The sequence below is a fragment of the Sorex araneus genome, chromosome 5 (assembly GCF_027595985.1).
Source record: "Sorex araneus isolate mSorAra2 chromosome 5, mSorAra2.pri, whole genome shotgun sequence".
In the NCBI taxonomy this organism is placed as follows: Eukaryota; Metazoa; Chordata; class Mammalia; order Eulipotyphla; family Soricidae; genus Sorex; species Sorex araneus.
Window position 1 is genome coordinate 47170199 of NC_073306.1, and position 16845 is coordinate 47187043.

The window sequence follows — 16845 nt, forward strand, 5'->3', positions numbered from 1 at the left end:
AGGGAGATGGCGTGCTGAAAGTAGACTAGAGACTGAACAGGATGACCACTCAGTACCCCTATTGCAAACCACAACACCCAAAAGGAGAGAGAGATATCAAATTGGAATGCCCCGCCACAGAGGCGGGGTGGGGGGGGGGAGGGATACTCGGTTCATTGGTGGTGGAGAATAGACACTGGTGGAGGGATGGGCTCTCAAACACTGCATGAGGGAAAAACAAGCACGAAAATGTGTGAATCTGTAATGTACCCTCACTGTGACTCACTAATTAAAAAATAAATAAATTTAAATAATTTTAAGAAAAAAGAAATCAATCCTGGATGTGCTCCGGGGACCATATGGGGTGCTGGGGATAGAGCCCAGGTCAGCCAGGTGCAAGGCAAGCACCTGTATCCCCTGTATTATCTCTGGTCCCCTGACTTAGTATTTCTAAAAAATAAACTTGCATAACTGAAATTAATAAAAAAAAGAACTTCACTCACAATGGATATGTTTTGACTCCTATGTGGAAATAAAGTTTTATAATTTTCTAGTTTACTGCAAATTAATAGGGGGATAGAGATAAAAGATTGTTAAGATACCAATTACACAGAACAGACAGAGCCAGAGCAATAGTACATTGGGGAGGACATTTGCCTTGCACATGGCCGACCCGGGTTCGATCCTCGGCATCGGGGCTGGAGAGATAGTATAGCAGGTAGGGCGTTTGCCTTGCATGCGGCTAACCTGGGTTCAATTCCCAGCATCCCATATGGTCCCCCAAGCACTGCCAGGAGTAATTCCTGAGTGCAGAGCCAGAAGTAACTCCTGAGCATCACTAGATGTGACCCAAATAACAAAACAAAACATAGACAAAAATATACAATGTAAGACCCAGAAGTCAAAGAATTATGATTATAATTTAATTTAATTCTTTTTAATGCAAAGCAGTTTTCTTCATACACCAGAGTAGGTTCTGGATAATACCTCTATGTACCTTGTATACAGCAAATATAAATATAGCACAATATTGATTTTGTAACAATAATTCTGAGACAAGTTAAAGCTGTGTTCACTAGTTCCTCCCTGCTAAGAAGGTGGTAGGAAAAGATATATATATATTTTATAAAGATTGTCACTTAGAGTATTGTGATAAAAAGAAAAGTGGAATAGCTTTTATTATAGTATGAGATCGATTTGTATGTTCTGACAGTGAGCAATAACTCTTAGAGGTTATGTGGAAAAATAAATTATGAACAATGTGGAACATTTTATTTAACAGAGATTACGTTTGGGGCCAAACCAGAGCGATACTACAGAAGATAGGGCATTTGCCTTGTATACAACTGGCCCAAATTTGATCCCTGTCACCCCATCTGGTCCTCTAGGCCCCAGTGGGAGTGATCCCTGAGTGCTGAGCCAGGAGTAACCCTCTGAGCACTGCCAGGTGTGGCTCAAAAACAAATAGACAAACAAAAGATATCTTACATTTAAGGTATCGAGACTCTTCTGCAAACTATTAACAGGGGTTAATTATTAATAGTAGTTAATTATGGTTTGGGGGCCATACCTGAGTGCTACCAGCTGTGCCTCCAAGCCCCACCCCTCAGCCTTCCCTTTTGGATGTTAGGACTATGTATGAATATTTTTCTGTTATATATGTTTCTTTGATGTTTTTAATTTATAAAAGTGAGCAGATCTTTCCTAATCAGAAGTAACAAAGGTAACAAAATAACTAGCTTAAGAAGGCAGAGATGTAATACATTTTAGAAACATTCTGTGCTTATTTTTAATGGTAAGTGAAGTTAAACTTCCTGGAATGTCAGCTCCTGCTCCAGTCCAGAGTATAGGGAATTTGTCCTTGCGCATGCGCATCAGGCCTTCTTTTATGACGAATACTCCAGTGGCGTTTCAGCAGCTTTTTTTCCCCAGCCCTCATCAGTTTCCCCCAACCACTGAAATATATACATGTTTGGGGGAGGGAAAGTTAACAAGATTTTTGTTTCTCTAGTCCCACACTCCAATTCTTTGACATTGTATTTGCTTGTGGTCTATAATGAACGGGAGAATCAATACTTTTCTCTTAACAAGCAAATTTACTTTCATTTATTATATTATTTGAAATTATAAATTAATTATATATTTATAATTATAATATATCTATAATATCTAGTTTATTCTATATTTATTCTTATTAAGATTTAGATTTTAAACCTACTGGCTGATGTTTGAAAGCATAACCATGCTCCTCAGTCCCAGTGTATTGTTTGTAATTGGTCCAATTTATCTGATTCAGGTGCATTGTGGCCAGGTATGAAACCTGAAAGTGGTTTAATTCAGACTCCATCTCCAAGTCAACACAGTGTTCTTACCTGCACTACAGGGCTAACCACAAGCCAGCCAAGCCCAGCACATTATTCTTACCCCATTCAAGGTAAATAGGCATGGTTGTGTGTGTTTTACCATTTTATTTACTGTTTCTTGTTTCCAGTCTGCCTGTATCTCCAGCTTACTGGTTATACAGGTGCTCTGTCGTCTAAACGAGAAGGGGGTGATACTTGCCTCTGTGCATGCTTTCTGTGTGAGGCAAACTGGAGCCTACTCGCGTGTGGTTCATCAGTAGCTTAGCAAAAGAGTGTGAATTGCTTAATAGGATTGCAACCTTCCCTTTTTGCATGTTGGTGTTCATAAAACGTCTCTGATTTTGTGCTAGTCTGCGCTTGATGGCACCTTTTATCTGAATGAGCAGAAGACTCCCATGAGTTCAGGCTTCACTGAAGTTTCTATGTGGAGGCCCAGTAGAGGGGGATGTGACATGTGCTGCTTTTGTACTGTGGTACTGTCCTGCTCCATCCCCTCTTGCACCTTTGTGAGAATATATTTCCTGCCCAAAAAGTTCCGTCTTAAAGGGTGTGGAGAGGGGATGAAAAGATGGACTTGAGGTGACAGGGTCTTGAATACTGGGTAGAGTGGGGGTACAATTAACTGTGTGCATCAGTACCACAAACATTAACACTGTATCTATGCTACCCAAACTGTAATAAAAGAATTATTTTTAAAAAGATTAACATTGCTTTTAATTTCAGGTGCAGTGCATAGTGTTAAATCTTAAAGTCCAAGCATCTGTTTTCGTTTTCCTCCGTTCTTTAAATCATCAGTACTAATGCCGGCTAGTTCAGCCCTTTTGGAAAACAGTATGGACGATTCTCAGAAAACTAGAGGTTGAGCTCCCATTTGACCCAGCAATACCACTGCTGGGAATATATCCCAGAGAATCAAAAAAGTACAATCGAAACAACATCTGCACATGTATGTTCATCGCAGCACTGTTTACAATAGCCAGAATCTGGAAAAAACCCGAATGCCCCAAAACGGATGACTGGTTGAGGAAACTTTGGTACATCTATACAATGGAATACTATGCAGCTGTTAGAAAAAAGGAAGTCAAGAATTTTGTAGTTAAGTGGATGGGCATGAAAAGTTTCATGCTGAGTGAAATGAGTCAGAAAGAGAGAGACAGACATAGAAAGACTGCACTCATCTATGGTATATAGAATATCAGAGTGGGAGACTAATACCCAAGAACCGTAGAAATAAGTACCAGGAGGTTGACCCCATGGCTTCGCGGCTGGCCTCACGTTCCGGGGAAAGGGCAACTCAGAGAAGCGATCACCAACTACATTGTAGTTGAAGGCCATGTGGGGGAAGGGAGTTGCGGGCTGAATGAGGGCTAGAGACTGAGCACAGCGGCCACTCAACACCTTTATTGCAAACCACAACAGCTAATTAGAGAGAGAGAACAGAAGGGAATGCCCTGCCACAGTGGCAGGGTGGAGTGGGGGGGAGATGGGAGTGGGGAGGGTGGGAGGGACGCCGGGTTTACGGGTGGTGGAGAATGGGCACTGGTGAAGGGATGGGTTCCCGAACTTTGTATGAGGGAAGTATAAGCACAAAAGTGTATAAATCTGTAACTGTACCCTCACGGTGATTCTCTAATTAAAAATAAATAAATTATAAATAAATAAATAAATAAATAAATCATCAGTACTATGACAAGGTTATTAGGAAGGATGACAGAGAAACTCAAAGGCCTATAGAATGATTCCCTGTCTTTCAGAACCAGTGGATTTTGTCACTGTACATGGCTTCTCACTGTCATCCTCTTTTCCTGATCTCTCACAGCTTTTTAAATTTAATTCTTTATAAGCGGGGGTGGGTGGCGGACAGGGTAGGAGGAGGGCTGGACAGTGAAAACTTGCCTGACGTTCCTAAGATACTAATTTTGGTTATAAGTTAGGGTGGGGGCGGGGGTTGCCTCCCAACAGTGCTGGGGGCTCGGGGAGTCCTTGGACTGTAATCAGTATTATAGTGTGGGCCTGATGGTTCAGTGGGTTCTGGGGTCCACCCAGGCTGCCCTGGCATTGCTTGTGGAGCTCTGTGGTTCTGGGAGTCAAACTCAAGGCCTTGCACGTGCCAGACATGTCTCCAGCCTTCTAGCTGTTCCCTTAAATAGCTGTGGTTCAAGTGTGTGTGTGTGGGGGGGGGGGGGGGAGGTGGGGTTGCCAGGTATGAAACCTAGAGTCTCACACTTATAAAACAGGTGCTCCATAACTCTTCTACATCCCCAGCCCCCTCCAGAAAAATGTAAATTATTTTGATTTTTTATTTTAAAATTATATATTTAATGTTTGAAAACTGCTTCTTTTTTGGCTTGTTTGGGTCACACCCGAAAATGCTCAGGGATTACTCCTGGCTCTGCTCTCAGGAATTACTCCTGGCAGTGCTGGGTGGGGGCAGGGACCATATGGAATGCTGGGGATTGAACCCAGGGCAGCCACATACAAGGCAAACACCCTACCCGCTGTACTATCACTCCGGCCCCAAAAATAACTTCTACTTCATCAACAGTCTTTTCTTGTTGTCTACAGCCCCCATCCCCACCTTTTCTTTTTTTTTTTTTCTTTCTTTCTTTTTTTTTTTTTTTTTCCTTTTTGGGTCACACCTGGCAATGCAAAGGGGTTATTCCTGGCTTTAGCACTGAAGAATTACTCCTGGTGGTGCTCAGGGGACCATATGGGATGCTGGGGATCGAACCCGGGTTGGCCTCGTGCAAGGCAAACGCCCTACCCGCTGTACTATCACTCCAGCCCCACCTTTTCTTTTCTTTTTCTTTCTTTTTTTTTTTTTTTTTTTTGTCAAAGGAACTTGGTGCCAGGGACCAACCCCAGGAACTTTATATATGCAAAAGCATTCATTCTGCCATTGAGCTGTAATATCCTGGCCCCTTATTTTATCTTTCTTTTCCCAGCCTCCCCCTTTTCTGAATCAGAAAGGATAATTTTGCCTTTCTTGTTTTTCTTGGTGTCCTTTTTCTGTTTCTGGATCCCAGTCCAGACGGACCAGGTACACTTAATTGTCACCTCTCCTTAGTTTTATTATTTGGTGGAGATGGTACTGCACCCTGTTGTGCTCAGGGATCACTCCTGGCAGGCATAAGGGGACTATATGTGGCGCAAGAGACTGACCGCGGGTGGGCCACGTGCAGGGCAAGCGCCTTCCTGCTGTACTAGCTCTTGGACCATGGAGATTCCTCTTGAGTGCAGTTTCTCAGACCTGACTTTGTTGACCTGGGCAGTTTTGAGGAGTTTCGGTCCAAGTATGTTATAAGATGCCCCTTGATTGGGATTAGATTGGGGACTGTGGATTTTTAGGAAGAAGATTAAAGAAGAAAAGTGCGTCTTCTATCATGTCACATCTGTCACTCAGTGTGATTTAATGGCTTAGGTGAGACTGGCCATGATAACTTGATGCGCTGGTGAGGTTTCTCCGCTGTCAGTAATCCCCACCGCCCTTTCCATGCCACATTGCATGGGTAAGAGTCCCTGCCCGCAGCCCACACCTGAGGAGCTGTGCACTCCCCTCGGGTGCCGTAATTACAGAGCTTCCCTGGAACCTTCAGCACAGGAGATTTTCCTTTTCTGCCACTTGTTAGTTGATTAAGAACAGGCTTATGGACTCGTGTTGTGCTTTGGATTATCATTCGGAACTGCTGCCTTTACTTGGTGTCCAGCCTGGCCTTTGTGAGCCATTTGCTCCTTGCTTGTTGACACGCCTCCATCAATGTGGTGCTATCTGATTTTTTCCCAACACTTCCCAGATGCTTCAGATGCAACGTTTTTCTTTCAGTTTTGGTTTTGTTTGGAGGCCACACCCAGTGGTGCTCAGGGGTTATTCTTGGCAGAGCTCAGGGGACTTTATGTGGTGCCGTGGATCAAACCCAACTACACAGCAAGTGTCCTATCTGCCATACTGTCGTGCTGGCCTGCAGACTCAACTTTGGCTTTACCGACCCTAAGACCTGTTCTTGGCCACTTTTCTGGGTTTCACTCAACTGCCATAGCAGAGATACATGTATGCTTTCTGACTTATATAACCACACATGTCTACAAATATCTCTGCCAAACAATTTCTAGCAGTATTAAATTAAACCTGAATTTTTGCTGATGTGCCCCTATGTCTAATTAACTCTCACATTGGGAGTTAGTTTTCTGTTTGGTTTTAGGTCTTGCCATGCTGGGGGTCAAACCCCTGGCTGATTATGAATTTCTATTCCCATGTGAAAAGTCCTGCTCACAAGCCTTTGACTTAGTTTACTAAGCTCCTTGAGGGAAGGATTTTTATGTTCACTGAATAGTCCTTTTCCACAGTGGGCACTGAGTGTTGGATTTGAAACATTGAACAAATAAATGACCAAATAGGCAACAGTTCCAACTAAAATGTTCAATTTCTGCTGCATCTGAAGTGACCAGAAATTAGATGAATTTTTGTCAGTGATATTGGTCACATGCTGAAAATTTAGAGCTTCCCCACACATACACTCTTTCATATTCTATTTAATTCCTGATCTAGCAGGAAATAATGATTTCTTCCTTCAACACCAAATGCATGTAGGACCTGTTGTGCACAGATCTCACAGGTATTTACTGAGCATCACTTGGTGCATGCAGGTGCTTTGGTAGATATTGGAGATGATGAATAATAAATAGCAAGAGTCCGCAGTAGCCAGGGAGAAACAAAGAAGTAAGTAAAGACATTTGAAAGGTGCTCTGGAAGGAGAGATTACTGATTGGGAGTTAGTTTTCTGTTTGGTTTGCTTTGGTTTTTGCAGTGCTGGGAATCAGGATGCAAAACCTCAGATATGCAAAAAGCTCTGCCACTGAGCTCCATCCCCAGGCCTGAAGGGCCTCCTTTCAATAGAGCGCTGAGGGTCTCTGGAGAAGCAGGTCTGCCAGGACAGTTGTGCGGGTGGTATGAGAGGGATAGGGACGGGTCGGGGAGAATGATCCAGCAAAGAGGCCATTCTCTCACCGACCTCCTGATTAAAGTTCTCGCTGTGCTTTGGCTGTATCAGCTGGACCTCTTATGCCGTGGTAGTCAGAAGCTTTTTCTGTTCAGTGGTTGCGTGGCTTCATTGTCAGGAGTGAAGAATGTCCCCAAACAGCCCTGTCATGGGCGTGTGAAGAGCTGATAACTTAGATATGTAACAGTTGAAGTGGCCATTGAATTGTATTTGATTCTCTTGTACTGTCTGTTGCATACGTTGCTGTCGCTTTGGATTTCTAGCTCTGCTGTTGAATTTCTTATTGTTGATACCTATTATTGCAGGATGAGCAATACTTGGGGGGTGAGGGGATTGGCAGGGCATACCGGCAGTGCTAGGGCCTGTTCCTGGCTCTGTGATCAGGAGTGACCCTGACCCTGGGCAGTGCCCAGGGGCTGTATGTGGTGCCAGGCATTAGGGTCAGCCATACACAAGGTAAGCACTTTACCTTCTACTCTCTTTCTGTCTGACCGATGGGTGAATAATACTTTTTAAGAGGTACCTAGCTTTTTAGTCAGAGCTATGAGTGGGTTAAGGCTTGTTGTAAAACTGAGTGAAAGGTGAATTTAGAAGTTCAAGGAGCCAAGCAGAAAGGTGAGTTTAGGGGCTAAAGTGATAGACAGCAGGTAAGTGTTTGCCTTGCACACAGCTGACCTGAGTTCGATCCCCAGCATCCCATATGGTCCCCTCAGCACCGCCGGGAGTAATTCCTGAGTGCAGAATCTGAAATAACCCCTGAGTACCACTGGGAGTAAACCCTGAGCACCCAAAAAAAAAAAAAAAGGAGTTCAGGTTGGATTCAATGATGTCTACAGGAATCCAAATTAATATTGTTTCTTGTCTAACTTCTCTCACTTTTAACTTCTGGAAGGCAGTGTTTTTCTTGTTCATTCATTGTCTCTTGGACTGGAACAGTTCTGAATACACAGGAGACCCTGTGGTTTGCTGATGAATGAATGATACATGTTAGAAATTGTTTAAGTTGGAGGAAGAAAAGTTACTGAACCTTATAAATTTTCTAGGTCAACAGGCCAACATTTCCTATAATAGAAGCTACCATTTCTGAGAAATTTGAGATTCATGCATTTGATAAAAAAAGAAAATCAGTATTAACAACAAACCAAATCATTAAACCACATAGCAAAGATAGTAAGAGCACATGGACCGTTTTTAAAAAAGTTTTTACCTTTTCATCTTCAGCCCTCTTCAGTAAATGGTCTAAAAATAGTTGCAACTACCTTATATTTGTAAAACTTGTCCGATTACCTTTTCCCTGTGTGTAAAGATACAGATATGAGCGAGTTACACCTCCAGGCATTTGTAAGTTATTAAGAAGGTAGAGCAGAATCAAAACTCTGTAGGAGGAGAGATGGATATATTAGTACCAGGACCAGAAAAAATTTGAGATTTGGCTCTGCTGGGAGAGATGAACTTGAGGTTAAATACTTGATTTTCTTTTCTGCTTGTCATCTGTGTTTAGGCCGTTTTATTGCAGTTCCTCAAGGCATAATATACAGTTTAATACAGTCGGGAATCTGGGTGGTGGGAGTCACAGCTTTGATCCTGGCACTGTGCTGGGAGTAGCTCTGTTGCTGGGTGTGGACTCTCTCTGTCTCTCTGTCTCTGTCTCTCTCTCTCTCTGTCTCTCTCTCTTTCTCTCTCTCTCTCTCCCACACGCAGGGATCTACTTAAAATTTTTCTTACAAGGGTGGTTTTTTAAAAACATACTTCTAGAGTCTTGTAGCACAAGAGGAGTTTTCTATTTTGGTCAGGTTTTGGTTCAGTTCAGGGCCACACCCAGTGGGCACCCCTGGCTTGGTGCCTGAGGGTTGCTTTTCTAGCACTGGGGGATCGTGCCGTGCTGGGCGTCCCTGCGGAGCACGTGCTCCACCAGCCTGGACTGTGCCCTGAGTGGGCGTAGTCCTTCCCCATAGGAAAAGGAAAACCGTAAGCCACAGTCCAGACAGCGGAGTGTTGATGGGGAGAAAATACCACCTGTGGGGTTATAGATGATATCTTACTTAGTTGCTGGGTCTTAGAAATGAAGTCCTGGGACTCCTGTATTTCCCCTGGGTGAAACGGGAAAGAAAGAGGAAAAAATAACTGTTGGGGCTGGAGAGATGGTCCAGAGCGTAAGGTGTTTGCCTTGCACCTGCTGACCCCAGCACTGCCCCTGAGCACTGCTGAGTGCTCTGGGTGGTCAGGAAGTCAAGCCTCTGATCAAAGGTCTGTCTTGGGGAATGAACAGGGACCAAGTGCTGGAAGAACTCTGTTGTCACCTTCCTTCCCACTAGCCTCGTACCTGCACCGATCATTTTATTTTCTGTCTTGGATTCTTCCTCGGAGTGTTGGGGTTGCTGCATAGCTGGTCCTTGTCTCTGATTTAGCCTAATCCCTCCTAGACTTCCTGCTAAGCGGAGTACCCGTGGGGAAAGAAAAATTATTTTGGCTTGGACCAATACAGCCCTGATTTCTGCTGTATTTGTTCACCTGCCCTATTCTTATTGGTGGAATAGGGGTTGTGTGACAGATTGACAGTGCTCAAGGTTACTCCTCATTCTGTGCTCAGGTTAATCCTTGCAGTGCCAGAGATCTGGGGTTGACTGCTTGGAAACAAGGGCTTTAACCCCTGAATAATCTCTCCAGCTCCTTATATTCCCTGCTCTGTTTTGTTTTGTTTGGGGGCCACACCTACTGATATTCAGGGATTACTTCTGGCTCTGCACTCTGGAACTACTCCTGGCAGTGCTCAGGGGACCATATGGGATGCCGAAGATTGAACCCAGGCCGGGCACATGCAAAGCAAATGCCCTACCTGCTGTTCTGTCACTCCGGTCCAAGTGCTCTACTCTTAATGTAGATTTTTGCTCAGTAAGGGTTTTTGTTGTTAATCAGATAGACAGAGCACTGTGATGGCCGGCCTTCCTGTGTGTAGGGGAAACCATGTCTCAGTGATGAGACAGGAAGAATTCAAGACCCATATTTGACGCCACTGTCCAGTTGGGTAGAAGAACCCTGGCAATACTCAGTTTAGACCGTTTAAGTCTGTAGTAGGAGGCAAGGAAAAACACCCCTAATTTATTTATTTACTTATTTATTTGCTTTTTGCTTTTTTGGGTCACAACCAGCGATGCACGGGGTTACTCCTGGCTCATGCATTCAGGAATTACTCCTGGCAAACACCCCTAATTTCTTGTCCCAAGATAGATAGCCTACATAGCAATTAAAAAAATGCTTTTCCGGGGCTGCAAAGAATACAGGGTAAAGATGCTTGCCTCATATCCCACTGGCCCTGGTTCAAACTTTGATGCCACATATGGTCTCCTGAGCACAGATCCAAGATGAGCCCTCGAGGTTTACTGATGTGGTCCAGCTTACCCACTCCCCTAAACTAGAGTAGTTTTCAGGGACAGAGATTGTACGGTGGATGGGTGCCTGCCTAGCATGCAGCTACCAGGGTTCAATACCTGACATCCCATATGGCCCCCTGAGCACTGCCAGGAGTGATCGATGAATGCAGAGCCAGGAGTAATCCTTGAGCACCACTGGTGGGGCCCAAAAAACCAAAAAGCGGGTATTTTTCTTTCCGACAGAATGATTCATTGAATATTTTGAGGGCTTTTTCAGGCTCTTTGGTTAAAATAATTGCATGCCAGATCAAAGTGTTTATTAATCGACATTAGCAATCCATTTATTGATTACAGCCTAAGAAGCAACTTCAAGTATATTAGGATTTGGAGGTCCAGCCCTCTTTTTCAAAGCAATTCTGTTATGCTTAGCATGGGACGAGTGACAGTAAATACCACAGCAGTTTTCAAGTAGATTTACCAGAGTTGCTGTTATGTTATGTTTTAACATGCTATGTTAAAATTCATAGCATGGGATGAGTGACAGTAAATTCCACAGCAGTTTTCAAGTAGATTTACCAGAGTTGCTATTACTTCTATTGACAGTAAGTCACATTGTAGAGGACTCATTTTTCAGCTGCTGGAGAAGATGGACTGCAATAGATTGGCTTAGCTCCTGATAGTTTTCTATTTCTTTTGCTTTTGTTTCATATCCAGTGGTGTTCAGGGCTTATTCTTACCTCTGCTCAAGGATCACTCCTGGCAGTGCTCAGGGGTCTATATGTGGTGCCAGGAATTGAACCCAGATTTGCCAAATGCAAGGCAAGCACCTTACCAGCTGTATTCTCTCTGGCCCTAACTTCTGGTTTTGTGGCTATTAATAGTTTGAATTAGTGCATTGTACATTCTGGGGGGATTATAGGAAGAATTGAAATAGAAAAAGAGTAATTTTAATTTACTGGTCGATGAGATAGTACAGCAGGTTGGGCGTTTGCCTTACACACAGTTGACCCAGGTTCGATCCCCAGCATCCATATGGTTACCCGAGCACCACCAGGAATGGTTCCTGAGTGTAGAGCCAGAAGTAACCCCTGAGCATCACAAGCTGTGGCCCAACAGTTGAAAAAACAAAACAAAACAAAACAAAACACAGCAACTTTAATTTCTAATTAATCTAAATTAAGGTATGGTATGCAAAAGAGCAAAAACCACTATTTGTTTCTTTGCCAGCATTCTTTATCTCTTTGTAGATCTATTTACTTAAAACACAATACATTTTCAAATTCTTCTTGGCTTTTGTATGATATCTTTAATACCGTTTCATACTCTCGATCCTCTAGCTTCAAGCACCAATGCCAGCCTGATAGCCACTTCATCCACAGTTGCCAATGTCCCAGCAGCAGCCGTTTCTAGCATCTCAAACCAGGTACGGTAATTCTTTTTGTTCCTCCTACTTGGTGTGGTTCTTCTAGTTTGCTCTTCCCCCCTTCTTTCTGTGCTTAGAAATATCTGTGAAATAGCCAGTGTGGACTGTGGGCAGCTGTCGTCCCGAGTGGCCTCGGGAATAGGTGGTTTCTCAGCTGTCCTCCACTTCCCCTCGCCCCTCCGCTAAGCCTCTGAATTCTATGGTTCTGACTGCTCCTTTATTTATAACGTGTGCCTGCTTCTCCCTGTGCCCCCTGGGAAGTAAAATCCATGGGGGAAGAGACTTATTTTTCTATTTTGTTGGCTTATATACCCTCAGAAAAATGCCTGACATACATATTAAAGGCACATATTTGTGGGGCCGGCGATAGATACTTGGCCTTGCATATGTGCAGCCCGGATTCGGTCCTTGGCACTGCAAAAAATAATTAAACAAATGGATAAATACTTGTGAAATTAACAGATACTTCTACTATTTTTTTTTTTGCTTTTTTTTGGGGGGGGGGGTCCACCTGGCAATGCTAAAGGATTACTCCTGGCTCTGCACTCAGGAATTAGCTCTGGTGGTGCTCAGGGGACAATATGGGATGCTGGGGATCGAACCTGGGTCAGCCACGTGCAAGGCAAATGCCCTACCTGCTGTACTATTGCTCCAGCCCCGATACTTCTACTTTTTATTAGCCACTCATACCTTTGTGCTCTGTCCTTGATCACTATTCTTTTTGTTGTTGTTGTTCTGTTTTGATTTTTTTCGACCACACCAGGCAATATTCAGGGCTTACTCCTGGCTCTGCACCCAGGGGTCACTTCCAGCAGGATTCAGGGGACCATACGAGGTGCCAGGGATCAACCCCAAGTCAGGTGCATGCAGGGCAAGCACTTTACCCCTGTATTAACCTGTCGCTCCAGTCTCTTGGTTGCTGTTCTATTAACTCTCTATTCTTGGTTCCCTAGTGATATCTTTAGAGCTTTAAGCTTCTGCTTACTAGCACCTCTCTGCAGCAGTATCAACCAGTGTTCCTGCGGAGTTTTTTTTTCTTTCTGGCTACAATTATTTTACTATTTTTGACTGTATTTTATGTTTGATTGTTCTGACACCTTTCATTCTTTGAGTTCACAAATAATTTGTTGAGTTCCTGCTGTGGACCAGTGTGTCTTCAGAGTACTCTCCGTCTCTCCCTTTCATTACCTTTCCAGCTTTCTGTTTATTCCTCAGAACTTTTTAACCACTCTCAAAATACTCATTTGTTACTTTTAAAATGAAGATTCTAGTCCTAACCTCACCATACGTAAAGGCTTCTTGTTATCTGATGGATATTTTTTCTTTAATGTCCTGCTAGTCCCCTAATACCAGCCCCTCCACCCTTTCTTCTCTCTCCTTGTCCTTCAAAACCAAAATCACCCTCCCACTTACTTCTCAATTCTTGACAGTGACAACTTTCAGTGAACCTATATAGGCCTAGAATCAGGGTGGGGTGGGGAGCAAGTCTTTAATCCTGGGGCCGGAGAGACAGTACTGTGGGTGAAGCACTTGCCTTGCATGTAGCCCCCTGGGTCCAATCCCCTGCACTCCATCTGATTCCCTGAGCCCGTCAGGATAGATCCCTGTACAGAGCCAGGAGTAAGCCCTGAGCTGTGGCCCAAAAACAAAAACACCCCAAAACCCAAAAACCTCCGGCCTGGTGCAGCCATTTTTGGAACTCTTACTACCTTGTCCATTTTTACTGTCACTGGCCATCTTCTGGAGTTATTTTCTCCTTTAATCCTGAATTACCACAGTTTGTGATTTGTTTTGTTGTTGTTTGGGGGTTTTATTGTTTGGGTTATTTATTTATTTATTTATTTATTTATTTATTTATTTATTGAAGGACTATACCTAGTACACATCTGCAGTGATAACAAGTTGTCTTCTGTATTCCATTCTTTGACATAATTTATTGCCAATATGTTGGAACTTTTTTTTGTCTTCTCTCCTGATAGCTTTTTAGCTACCTTGACTTTAACTGGTTTGACTTATTCTTTTCTTCACTCTTCCTTTTTTTCCAGCATAGGTAACATAACATACACATATTATGAATGTTCAACAGACTACAAGTAATTGATTTGAATCTATTAGTTTCTCCTACTTAGCTGTCACCACCAGTACCAACAGAGGTTTGTCTTTCAGAACTGGGGATCAAGGTCCGAGCTCATGCTAGAAAGCAGACTGTAAACATAGGCCCACCAACATACTGGGAAGCTGAGGAAAGGAGGCAAGGGGGTTGAGGGGAGTGTTTTTGTTTGGTGATGCCATGGATTGAGCCCAAGGTCTCATGCCTGTAAGCTGTGTGCTCTACAGCACAGCTTCATTCCAGGCCCCTAGTGCAGGTGTGTGTTTGTTTGTTTGTTTGTTTGTTTTTGGGCCACACCTGGTGATGCTCACAGATTACTCCTTGGCTCTGCACTCAGGAATCACTCCTGGCAGTACTCAGGGGACCACATGGGATGCCATGGAGCGAACCTGGGTCGACCGCATGCAAGGCAAACACCCTACCTGCTGTACTATCGCACCGGTCCCCCTAGTGTGGTTCTTTAAACTTCCGTATTTGAGCTGTGCCTCATACCTGGTTTGATTTTATTTATTTTAGAGCTTTTTAAGGTGCAATTAACATATAGTTCAACTGCACCGTTTTAAATTGTGCAGTTATGTCTTGAACTTATCAATAGCCATATAACTATCAAAAGGTTTCTTCCAAATGTTTTAAGGCAACTTTTTAAAGAATATTTTTTGTGGTTTTGTTTTTATTTATTTTGCTTTAAAAAGAGAACATCTGGGGCCGGCGAGGTTGTACAGCAGGCAGGGTACTTAACTTGCACACAGCAACCCAGGTTTCATCCCCTGAGCACAGAGCCAGAAGTAGCCCTGAGTACCTCCAGGCGTAGCTTGGAAACCAATGAATAAAGAATGTCTAAACTGGGAAACTAATGTAGGATTTGTTAGGCTTTTCCTTTTCTTTTTCTATTTTTCTGGGGTGAGGGGGGTGCCAGAGATCAAACACAGCTTCGTACATCTGGTCTCCTGTAGAGTTACGTCCCCTGCCCAAGGATTTTTGCTTGTTTAGTTTAAGCTCATCTGTCCTACGAAGGACCACCATCTCTTACAGTAATTTGATGTTTTTGTTTATTTTCATGGTTTTGTTTGGGTTTTTGTTTGTTTGGGGTGCTACAACCGACTGTGCTCAGGGATCTTATACTGTGTCAGGGATCAAACCCAGATTGGTCACCTGCAAAGCAAGTCCCATACCAGCAATTCTGTCTCTCTGGGTAATTTGTAAACTTCCTAAAGAGTAGAATCCTTTAAAAAAAAAACAATTCCAAAAAAAAAAAAACAACAACAATTCCTCACAGGTCCAGGAGCGATAGTAGAGCAGGTAGGACTCTTGCCTTGCACACAACTGACCAGGGTTCTATCCTGGCATCCCAGCTCGTCCCCCAGGCACCGCTAGTAGTGATACCTGAGTGAAGATTCAGGAGTAAACCCTGAGCATTGCTGGGTGTGTCCCAAAAACTAGGGAGAAAAAAAAAATTACGCCCTGGTTCCAGGGAGATAGCTTAGCGGGCTGGAACCCATGTTTTGCTTTGCAGTGCTAGGGATTTAACTTAGGGTCTCACACATGTAAGGCAAGCAGCCGACCTCTGAGCCCCATCCCTGTGTTCCCCAGGCACTGCCTGTTGTGGCCCCCCTCCCCCCAAAAAAAACTGCGAAAATGTCTGTAGAAAAGTGCATAACCTTTTTTTATGAGCAGTATTATAGAAAGGAGACATGTAAATAGAGTACAGAGTCTACTTTCTTTTTCAGCCATCTCCTCTTCCCAAAGACAGCCCCTACAGTATCTCCTCTTGACACCTAGGTTTCCGTGGAGTGTGTTTGAAAATCATTGGCGTAAGTAGAAGGCTAATAGATTCATGAAAAATGAAATTGATGCTTTAGGAAAATAAGTATAAATAAGAGGAAATGAGATCTTCTCGTGTTGAGATCAGCATGCTGCTCTAAGCGTGCTGTTTCCCTCCCCCTGTTTATTCCCTTTGGCCCGTAGGACTACCCCACCTACACCATCCTTGGTCAGAGTCAGTACCAGCCCTGCTACCCGAGCTCCAGCTTCGGAGTCGCAGGCCAGACGAGCAGCGATGCCGAGAGCAGCACGCTGGCAGCAGCCGCGTACCAGCCCGAGAAGGCCAGCGTCCTGGTCCCCGCACCTGCTGCACAGAGACTCCCCTCCGGTAAGCTCCTCGCTCTCGGGGCTCTTCCTCCAGCAGGTGACGGTGAAGCCGATCATGCCAGGGCCTGTCACTCTTCTGCCCATGCTCTCAGCTTGTCCCCTTGGGTCGGGTCTAAACTCGGAGCTGGTCTGTAATGGGCTGTTGGCGGGATGAAGGATGCGCCTGGTCCTGGCACAGAAGAGTTCCAAGAATGAGCGGGTCGTGTCTGTGTGTGACTTGGCCTCTTGCTGAGGGCCACAGTGCTGTTCTTTCAGTCCTGGGTCTTCCAGACTCTGAGGGCAGGAATGTAAAACTTCAAGCACAGAGATTCTCAGAATAGTCCAATGATCCCCTGTGTATCTGCCATTTCCATCTTCAATGGTTAACACATTGGTGCTCTTGCTATACCTGGCTTTCATCTGATTGTGTGGCAGATGGCTCAGGCTGGTAGAGTTCAAACTTTGCCCCAGAACA

The 16845-nt window shown here is 44.0% G+C and overlaps 1 protein-coding gene across 4 annotated transcripts in view; it reads left to right on the forward strand.

Annotated features, from left to right (window-relative positions):
• EYA3 (EYA transcriptional coactivator and phosphatase 3) overlaps positions 1-16845 on the forward strand; it is a 94169-nt gene that overhangs the window by 54144 nt on the left and 23180 nt on the right. For 3 of the 4 annotated variants that reach the window (XM_004603505.2, XM_055138394.1, XM_055138395.1), the window contains 3 exons: positions 2276-2413; positions 12048-12133; positions 16209-16392. In XM_004603505.2, the coding sequence (XP_004603562.2) occupies positions 2276-2413; positions 12048-12133; positions 16209-16392 (408 nt within the window). The remainder of the gene's footprint in view (positions 1-2275; positions 2414-12047; positions 12134-16208; positions 16393-16845) is intronic. The other variant, XM_004603506.2, reaches the window with a different exon arrangement.